Below are 9,940 nucleotides of genomic sequence, written 5' to 3' on the forward strand. Positions count from 1 at the left end.
AACTCAACTTAATAACATGTACCCAACATAAATCAAATAATAAGTAGACAGGAATCATCACATAACAAATACTCAATGAATCAATAATACAACAATAACATGTCAAATAATGCTCACAAATAAGTCACATAATCATCAAGAGTATCAACCATACTGTAAACACTCACAAAATCAACAATAATATGTACACACATGCTATGGGACTTATTTTTGCCCAAATAGTCATGACCTGCAGGGAACAATTTATGTTCATGTACCGTACCAGTATAGTACCCAATCCACCATATACATATCCGTACCGATGTGGAACCCGATCCAACATAAACATATCTGTACCGGCATGGTACCCGATCCACCATATACAAATCCATACCGGTGTGGTACCCAATCTAATATATAAATATTTGTACCGGCCTGGTACCCAATCCAACATAAACATATCCGTACCGACGTGGTACCCAATCCACTATATACATATCCATACCGGCATGGTACCCGATCTAACATATACAGTATCGGCGTGGTACCCGATCTAATATACATATCTGTAACGGTGTGGTACCCGATCCAACATAAACAAGTAATATCAATATCTAATTTACACTACCTCACAACATACAACATGATGTACCAAGTTTACCAGTACACTTAAAGCCATAAGACACTTCCATCAAGTAAATTTTCAATAACCATTTATACACGTGTCAACAGTCCAAACATCAACAATTTCAAGCATGTCCGAATAACAATCAACAAGTATCTAATTTAGGAGCATACACACACTTAAGTCGAGTCTAAACTCTAATCAAACCGTAACCTACTAACTTCAATAACATGGGTTATATGAGAAGAAAATAGTTATAGTTTTGACCCACTACTTTTAATTAATTTAACTATCTAATACCAAAACTTTTAACAATTTCTCAAAATTTGTTCACAACCCCACAAAAATAAATTAGTAAGAAGATTGACTAAAAATATGTTCCAAACCTATTGAAATCACTAAAACACTAATTCGGGTTCATGTTGATTGAACTTGACCATTATCAAGCTTAACTCAATTAAAACTCAATAATCCAGTTAATGGTTTAATTACTTTCGAACACCTGAAGAATTGGTATTACTCATCCCCGTGAGTCATAATTCATGTACTTAAACTACGGGAAAAGCTAGAATAAAGAAGATGAGAAAATTTCACAAACGATTGGAAGGGTCGTTATAGTTATGCATGTATTTATGCACGAATACACGATATATCAGTGCATATTTGATACTGGCTTATTTCATAATATTATATTAGTACATATTTGATATCAAATATATATATTTTTTATACCAAATACATATATCTATGCATAAATACAATAGATATACTTTTGAGTTTGTTCCAGATAAACTGTATTCGATGATACCGGATGCATTAAATAAAATTGATATCAAATATAATGAATGAAATTGATCTTGAATACATTGGTGAAAGTTATACTGAATACATGATTTCATATTTTGTTGGATACACCTATAGAAATTGATATTGGACACAGATGCATGAAATTGTGAAACTCCGATACAGAAAAGAAAAGGAGCGAGAGTGGGAGAGAGGGAGAAAGTCGAACGATAGAAGTCGTGTGTCCCAGATACATGCGTATTACATTTTGATACAGTGTATTTAAAATAAATTACACCTAATTAGACATGCATGTATTTAAGACATGCAATCAACGCCAATGTATCTAGGCATATCTCATGGATTTTACAATTTTTAAAACTTTTATTTTGCTTAGTAATTAGATACTATAATGTCGTGCTTTATGTTGTTTACTCTATTTTATCATCTTTCGATTAAATTCACTAGTTTAACTGATGTCAACAGGTTAGTCGTGAGAGCGATTTGGGCCATTTGATAAAAGAGTAGAAGGCTTTATTTGAAATTTTCGATAGTAAAGGTTATCTTACATATACTTTTTAGATTGTTTATTGCAAGTTGTAACTGTTTTTTTTTTTTATAATTATTGAATTGTGTTTTTAATTGCATATGACAATAGATTTGATAAATTATACTAGTAACTTTATTTTTATCATAAAATTAACGTATAGTTATTCATTGGAAGAGTAAAAAGTGGATATTTGACCCATTTTCAGTCAGATATTTCTCTTCTGTTTACTCCTTCATTTATCTAGTTCTCTCTTTATTTCATCTTTTTACTCCTTTTTTTTACTCCTTCATATTTCTTCTCCATCTTTTCTCTTTTCTAAGAATATACAAATCAAGTATAATCTCCATCATATTTTTGAATTTTGTTATTTTACTTTATAACTTTTTTCTCTTTATATATTGTTTCATTTGTATGTGTGTTGAAATTTCTCTCCTTAAGTTTATATACAACTCCTTATTTTTAATTTTCGGTCGATGACGTTCTCTAGTCAACTACCTATCTGGCATAGATAGAGACAGTGTATGAAATTTATACGTAGGAAAATTTATTAGTATACACATTTTATACACACGAAAAAATATATGCAAAAGATAAATCAGTTTATATACATAAAAAGTTGTATGAAAATGATAAATCAATTTATAAAAGTGTATAAAATCAATTTCTAGTGTATAAAAAGTGGTGAAATCATATGCAGTCTACAAAATAACTTAACTTATTAGTATAAAATCATTTTGTATATACATTTTATATCCAAAAATAGTGTATACAAAATGTGTATGAAAATAGTAAATCAATCAATTTATATATACAACAAGTTTTCAAAGTGAAAATAGTGAATCATATGGAGTCCACTAAATCTATAAACAACACCAACCTTTTTATGGATATGGAACGATGATTCATTGCAATGTAAATGGGTAAATTTATTTTTTAATGGAAAAAAAATTTCGACGAATAAGACCAACAATTTGAGAGAATTTGAGTTGTTTTTCGATCTTAACTGTGATCTGGCTGACATGTGAATGAAGTAAAATTCGAATGAAGAAGAAGAATCTGCTTTAATTGTGAAAGAGCTCAAGTAACTCATTTCGAATGAAGAAGAAGAATTTGTTTTGATTGTGAAAGAGCCCAAGTAACTGTGTTTTGAAAGAAATAAGGGGTAATTGATAACTTATTTTTAAAAAAAATGATTTATCTTTTTTTACTATTAACTGATTTGAAAGAAATATGGGTGATTGATATTCAATGTTTTGTTTTAAAATTGTTATTAAATCTTTTTTTTTACTTTTTTTATTTTAAAAATTATTATTAATTACAATCTAAGAAGTATTGTTATTACATGCAACATACAAGAATGTATATTTCAATTTTTTCCCTTTCCGGTATAAGGGAAGTTAGAACACAATGAAATTCTTTTTTTTTTTTTTTTTTTTTGGCACAAATAGAAATTAATTTGTTTTCAAAATTTCGAGTTCCAACTTCTTTTCTTTTTTATTCATTTTATTTACACTTTGGTCTAAACTTTTTTCCTTCTTATGAATCCTTTTCTCTAGTTTATTCCAAAGTATTATGCATTTATATTTTTACAGTGGAGAATTGAACAGAAAAGATAACCCCGTTTTAATCTATCAATAACTAATAATAAAACTTCTAACAAGTAACAATGTATAAGACTATATGAGTAATATATATATTTAAAACTTTAAACCAAAAACTCCTCTCAAAACAAACAAAAACAAACTCACCAAAACTACAACCACTCACATTAAACTAAACCAAAACTTAAATTGATTCTTATCCTATACTTCTACTCCCTCCGATTCATATTAGTCGTTGACCCCAATAGATTTGGCACATCCCTTACAAAAATATTTTTTGGGGGTTTATTTTATCAAATTAACCTTATTAATTATGCTTTGAAAATATAAACTTGAGTATATACATTTTGTTTAGTCATTTAATGATAAGAATAGTATTAGAAGAACATAATAAACCCTTTTGATTTCATCAAAGGAACAACTAAATTGAAATAAATATTTGTAGAAAAAAAATCAACTAAAATAAAATGGAGGGAGTAATTAATATGTACTCCCTCCGTCCCATTTTATGTGTCATCTTTTATTTTTGGTCCGTCCCAAAAAGAATGTCATCTTTCCTTATTTGGTAACTATTTAAAGACACAATTTTTTGATAAAAGGACAATTTGGTAAACATTAACAAGTCTTTCCTTTTTTCTTAAACTCTGTACCCGATTAAATGGTGACACATAAAATAGGAGGAGGGAGTAATATTTTCTTGTGCATATACTAATATACTAATCTTAGTGCAAAACCAAATAAAGAACCAACAATTACCACTCATTTAAACAGAGAAAAGAACACAAAAGAGGGAACTTTAATTTCTATAATTAGTGCATATCCATTCACTCCCTTTGCTAGCTATATGCTGGTAATTTCTCCTTTGCATTGACTTGTCTTTTTGAACTCTGCTTCCTTTTGTTTACCCCACAAAACACCATAAAGTCCCATCACCAGCAATATTGCTCCACATACACTGTCAATATTTTTCATAGTACTAAACCATTAGCTAATCCACTTGATAAATTAAAGTAGTGCTACTTATAGTATACGGGATTAAAATACTGCTACTTATAGTAGGGGGGTAAGATATTTAATTTTAGACTAGCTGTTTTTTTAAACCAAAATGTGAATTCTCTTGTGATGACTTAAATAGAGGAATTCAATTTTTCTATAACTCAACAATGGCACTCGTCTAAAGAAAGCAGGAGAAAAAGTTTAAATACTTTTCTCAGGTGACGATTGACTGATAAAATACTACTCAAAAAAAAACATTATTAACTGATAAATTTTGTAGCTAACAGTAAAAAAAAATGTTGCTAATCCTATGTAATGACAAATTAGTGACTAATTGCCAACAAAATTTTAGTTACAGAAAATTTAGCGATGAATTAGCGGCAAAGTTTGTAGCTAATTCCAAATTTTGTTCTAATCATAGTTTCTCCAACAGTTGAGCAAGTTTAGTCTTAAAAATTATTTCAATACTCCTTAAAAACAAAAAACTAAAATTAATGTTCTTGAGAATTAAGTGAACCCTTTTATGTTTAAGTAGGATGAAAAGGAAAAGTATAAGCATATAAACCTTCCCAGATGAGGAGTCTCCTTCCAAAAGATAGATGAAAAGAAGGCAGTAACTATTAGAGATATTGGAGTAAACATAGCTGTAAATACTGGTCCTTTTATCTCTATTACCCATGCTCTTAGCCAATATGATAGCCCAGTGACCAAGACACCCTGCCAATTTTCAACAAAACTTACTTGTATGCAATGACACATTCATTCCGAAAATAATTATTGATATGATTATTTTATCATACTATTCATATATTAATTAATATGTCTTGAAAATGGTTTGGACAATAAACAGCTAATGTTAAATATAAAATAAAAAAAAAATTATCTTTTTTTGATATGTCAAAAGTGACAAGTAGAAATGGTGACAAATGGTGGTTGTTTTCACATATATTTTGATTGAATTAGTGGGAAAAAATGGAAAAAAAATGACAGTGCAAAAAATTGAAAGCTGCCCAATTTTCCCAATGAGCTACTCCTTTTGTTCCATATTAGTTTACTATTTTTTTTTACACGTATATTAAGAAATTATAAATAAGATGACTTTATTAATTCACCCCTTAATAAACTTTTTTGAACTTTATAAACAAACGTTCATGCTTTCAAAAAAAAAACTAATAGTAAGAGTGATATGGAAAAATTTAATTAATTCACTTTGAATTTAGTAAGATGGATAACTAATACAATATAAATATTTTTAGTAAGGTAAATAACTAATATGAAATAAATATTTTTAGTAAGATAAATAACTAATATGGAACGGAGGAATTTCAATGAGAAATGAATAGGAAAATCATATTTCATAACTCAAATTTCCCATTGAATGGTGGAAAAAAATCTCTATATTTGGTGGCGGATAGAAAACATAAAATTAACCAAAAAAATAATTAAATGTTCTTACACAATAAGCCACAGAGAGAAGATTGAAATTGAAACCTAATTTCCATGCAGCCACGTCCCTCTTTACAATAATAGCCCATATTGCTGATTGAATGCAGCTAAAGAGGCATTGAAGAGTAGTAAGCCTTAATTTTGCTGGATATTGTTTCATAATTGGACCCTGTTACAAAATAAATTGAAGAATATTTGTTATTTCACATGGGGGGCCATCTTCTTTATGAATGCAAAATAAACCTTTAATTTTTGCACAAGGAGCCACAAAATATATGGTACGTACTAGCTAGGCTAAGGACTCGTTTGGTAGAGTGTATAAAAACAATACAAAATATAATGTATTAATAATACTTGCGTTAATAATATCTGTATTAGTTATACTTGTATTAGTTATGCATGTATTATTTCTTATACATTGTTTGGTTTCATGTATAAGAAATAATACATCTTACATAAAATCTATAAAAGAAATGTTTGTTTACAAAAATGTCCTTTTTTGATTTTGTACACTTTTTTGCAATAAAATTTTTTGTCATCTTAAACATATTTAGTATTTTTAAACTAGTAATACACATTAACTAATGTATACACTATATTTTTCAATACACTCTACCAAACGACCCCTAAGTGTTGTTTTTCTATTTTATGCATTTCAGGACGGCCCCTCATGAATGTTATCTATTTTAATTCTAACTAGCTTGCCTTTTTCCTTTTTATGTGGCTTTAAGTTTTTTGTGTTGATCCTGTAAAAATTATTTACGTAATCAAGTTATTTATAAATTATTTAGACATAAATTCTAATGGTAAATTAATTGGTATCCATAAAAAATAGTACTTTGACCATTATAATTGATGTGGACTTGTTTCTTTTAGCCAATTCAAAAAAAAAAAAAAAGTAAAAATTTTCATTATTACTCATAATGAGAAGATTTGTATAAGTATACAAAAAAAAATTAATTGAATGTAGGGGAAGCTTTTTATAAATATACATTTTCTTAATTGAATCGGTGACGATTTAAGTAGTGAATCAAATCAACTAGCTACGATTTTCCTTCAATACAAATGTTATGATGTGTTTAACATTCAAGTCTCAAGACTATAAATTTCAAATGTCTTGTAGCATGTTCAAGACTACTATTTTCAAAATTTCATATCTTTTTAAAACTTTATGCTAGTTCACATAAATTTAAACAAACAAGGTAACTAACTTGCTTTTGTTGGTTAAACTATATTTAATTATAATTATGTTGTTAACATATACCACTTCCTTCCATCCAATTCATGTACCTCTGTCTGATCGGGGATGAAATTTAAGAAAATAATTTTTTTTAAAGATTTGTAGTCTAAATAAGTGATAAGAAAAAGACAGAAAAAGACCTGGAGAATAAGCCACAATGACCACATTGTGTTGGCTAAGAGCATGATGAGAGAACCTTTAATCCATTCCCCTTTGGAGGTGCCAATTGAAGTTTGATAATGAATTTTTTTGTGGCTTTCTGGATATAGAGGAGGTCCATTTACAAAAGCATATACCAAAGCCCCAGCAACACACACAACTGTACCTATAATCTTAGCAATTCCATGGCTTTGCTTATAACAAATGCTCTCCATCCTTAACATCATCAAAAGACAAAAGTACATATATAATCATTAATATTTGACAAAAACAACAACACAGCCTCTCGATAGAAGTCGGACATATGAATCCTCACTGTTCAGATCGCTCCATAAATATTCTAATCTTTTTTTTCTTAACATTTAGAGAAGTGTGTACCTGAAGCATAAAGCCAAGATGAAGGTAATAACAGGGATTGTGTTAATGCTTGCAGATGCATATGTCGCTGATATGTAACTTATTGAAACATAGCATAGATCCAGGGTCAAAGTAATCCTGAAAATTAATTCTACACGTTAACACAACTTAGTCAATCCATAGTAAAGTTTAGTGCAAATATTATAACTTCTACAGAACAATTTACATATATTTATGGTTCTCTGGTTCAACTGAATCCATTATTACTTTTAACATGAACTACGTGTAGTAATAAGATAACGTTCATTCTGAACCAACTGACTCGATCAATTTTACATAACTTTTGTGGATGGTACATATTTTACTTCACACCGCATGCATGCATGCATATATAGACAAGAAGAAAAGGAGTCGATCCATACCCAAATAAAGATATAAAGAATATCTTCACTAATAAGGTGAATGAAAGGGAAGCTGTCTTGCTACTGTGAATCAAAGAAGATAATAAATATATTAATTAGCTTGACATTAAAGTATGTATATATATATATACACATAGAGAAGGTGAAAATTTGAAGACCTTTCTAGGAAAATCGCGAACGGAGCCAAGGCTAGGGTTGCAAAAGCTTGTCGATAAAACACAAATACGTAAGGGTTCATGCCATCAGAGATGGATGCTTTAGAGAACAAAGCCATGCCTGCATATAATACTTGTATAAAGAGCATTGCCAAGTAGGGTTGATATCTCCTCAAAACCATAGCTTTTTTTTCCTAATGTAATTTCCAGGTTGTTAATGACACTTCTTGTCAATATTATATTTTAATTTCCCCCTATGAAGTGGTTCATTTATAATACAAGCAAGTGTGTGGTTCACATACATATTCGCTTTCAAGATTGGACATTTCCCAAATAAACATGATGACTAAAGTTTTCTTTAACTTTGTTGTGGATATAGTACGGCAGAGAACCTTTAATGTCTATCTTTAGACAAGAATGCTAGACATAAAATTGATCAACCTCTTATAAAAGTTGAAATTGTTTTGGGTAAAAACTGTAAATTATAATGCAAGATACACTAGTTTGTCACTAACTTACTCATTTTTGGCATTACTTTTAGACACCCTTTGAATTAAGTTGAAAAAATATGGTATGTGTTGGGAGTCCACACCGGTAGGATAGGTGCACCTGGACTCTTTATATGATCTTTGAATATTTTTTTTCTTCTAAATTAACTTCTACCGTAAGTTGGACCAAAATAACATATTTTACCCTATGAAAAGCACGATTCACTATTATAGAAATTTATTTACATCTACATCGAACTTTTTGCTCTTCATTGAAACACTGTAATATATAGATCAAATCATCTTTTCACTTTTTTCCCAATTAAATTTCTCAAAAATAAATTATTTTCTCTGAAAAATTTCCAACCAAACTTTTAAAATTTGTGTCCTATTTGGTTTATGCCATAATTTCCCAATCAAATTCATGTCCTATTTAGTGAAATTTAAAACTAACAGAATTTAAACCTAAATCGAAAAAAAAAAAAAAAAAAACTCTGAAAGAAATAGTAGTTACGTTGCCTAATTGCTTGCCGTGTCGAATCTACAAATTATTTGAAGTTATGTTTATATGGAATAAAAGTTCTTCTTATTAATATATTTTAGATCTTTTTAATTAATAATTTTTTGAAAATTTTTTATCATGTTTTTTCTTATCAATTATTTTAGGGTCTTAAATTTTACCTTAGCTTGAATAGTAAATAAATATTAATATTGTATCAGATTTCGTATCAAAGCACGACACTAATGCGTAAGTGTTGTACTTCTTAATTTACATATTGATAATTTAAATTTTTACAATCTTCCTTGTTTATGCATGTTGAGGTAGACCTAACATAGATTGTGTTCATCATCGGATATGTATATAGGATAAGGATCTAGATGAGATTGACTTTTTCCTAAATTCAGGTACCCGCTTCGTATGTTTCTATCATCTTGCAATATTTTTTCTCCTTAATGAGTTATCTTGCCTAAGCATTGTAATATCTGCTAGCAGATTATGTGATTATCCTTGCCTACGTGATTATTCTTGCCTACGTACTGCAATATCTTTTTTCCTTAGTGATTAGGTTTAGTTTAAGAACGCTAAAGACGCGTTACATAGAATGGAGGCTAGATTGATTATGTTGTATGGTATGAAT

General features: G+C 29.1%; 1 protein-coding gene across 2 annotated transcripts; it reads right to left on the reverse strand.

Annotated features, from left to right (window-relative positions):
• Positions 1 to 4,067: 4,067 nt before the first annotated feature.
• LOC107869604 (WAT1-related protein At1g43650) lies at positions 4,068 to 8,537 on the reverse strand. Of its 2 annotated transcripts, none has more exons than XM_047411465.1 (7): positions 8,317 to 8,537; positions 8,159 to 8,218; positions 7,758 to 7,874; positions 7,361 to 7,595; positions 5,991 to 6,149; positions 5,100 to 5,251; positions 4,068 to 4,493 (listed from the first exon to the last, which is right to left on the reverse strand). In XM_047411465.1, the coding sequence occupies exons 1-7, from the start codon at positions 8,493 to 8,495 to the stop codon at positions 4,379 to 4,381; spliced, it is 1,017 nt and encodes a 338-aa protein (XP_047267421.1). In that variant the 5' UTR covers positions 8,496 to 8,537; the 3' UTR covers positions 4,068 to 4,378. The 2 variants fall into 2 exon arrangements, with proteins under 2 accessions (XP_047267421.1, XP_016571596.1); XM_016716110.2 differs by having other exon boundaries at positions 8,159 to 8,221.
• Positions 8,538 to 9,940: the final 1,403 nt, after the last annotated feature.

This window comes from Capsicum annuum, chromosome 4 (genome assembly GCF_002878395.1).
Source record: "Capsicum annuum cultivar UCD-10X-F1 chromosome 4, UCD10Xv1.1, whole genome shotgun sequence".
Classification (NCBI taxonomy): Eukaryota; Viridiplantae; Streptophyta; class Magnoliopsida; order Solanales; family Solanaceae; genus Capsicum; species Capsicum annuum.

Excerpts from the sequence above, each read along its gene's own strand:
- LOC107869604 (XM_016716110.2), bottom strand. The coding sequence starts at position 8,495 with ATGGTTTTGAGGAGATATCAACCCTACTTGGCAATGCTCTTTATACAA. Across the intron at positions 7,875-8,158 it reads TTCTTTATATCTTTATTTGG|GATTACTTTGACCCTGGATC; the intron begins GTATGGATCGAC and ends ATTAATTTTCAG. Across the intron at positions 7,596-7,757 it reads ATCTTGGCTTTATGCTTCAG|GATGGAGAGCATTTGTTATA; the intron begins GTACACACTTCT and ends GATGATGTTAAG.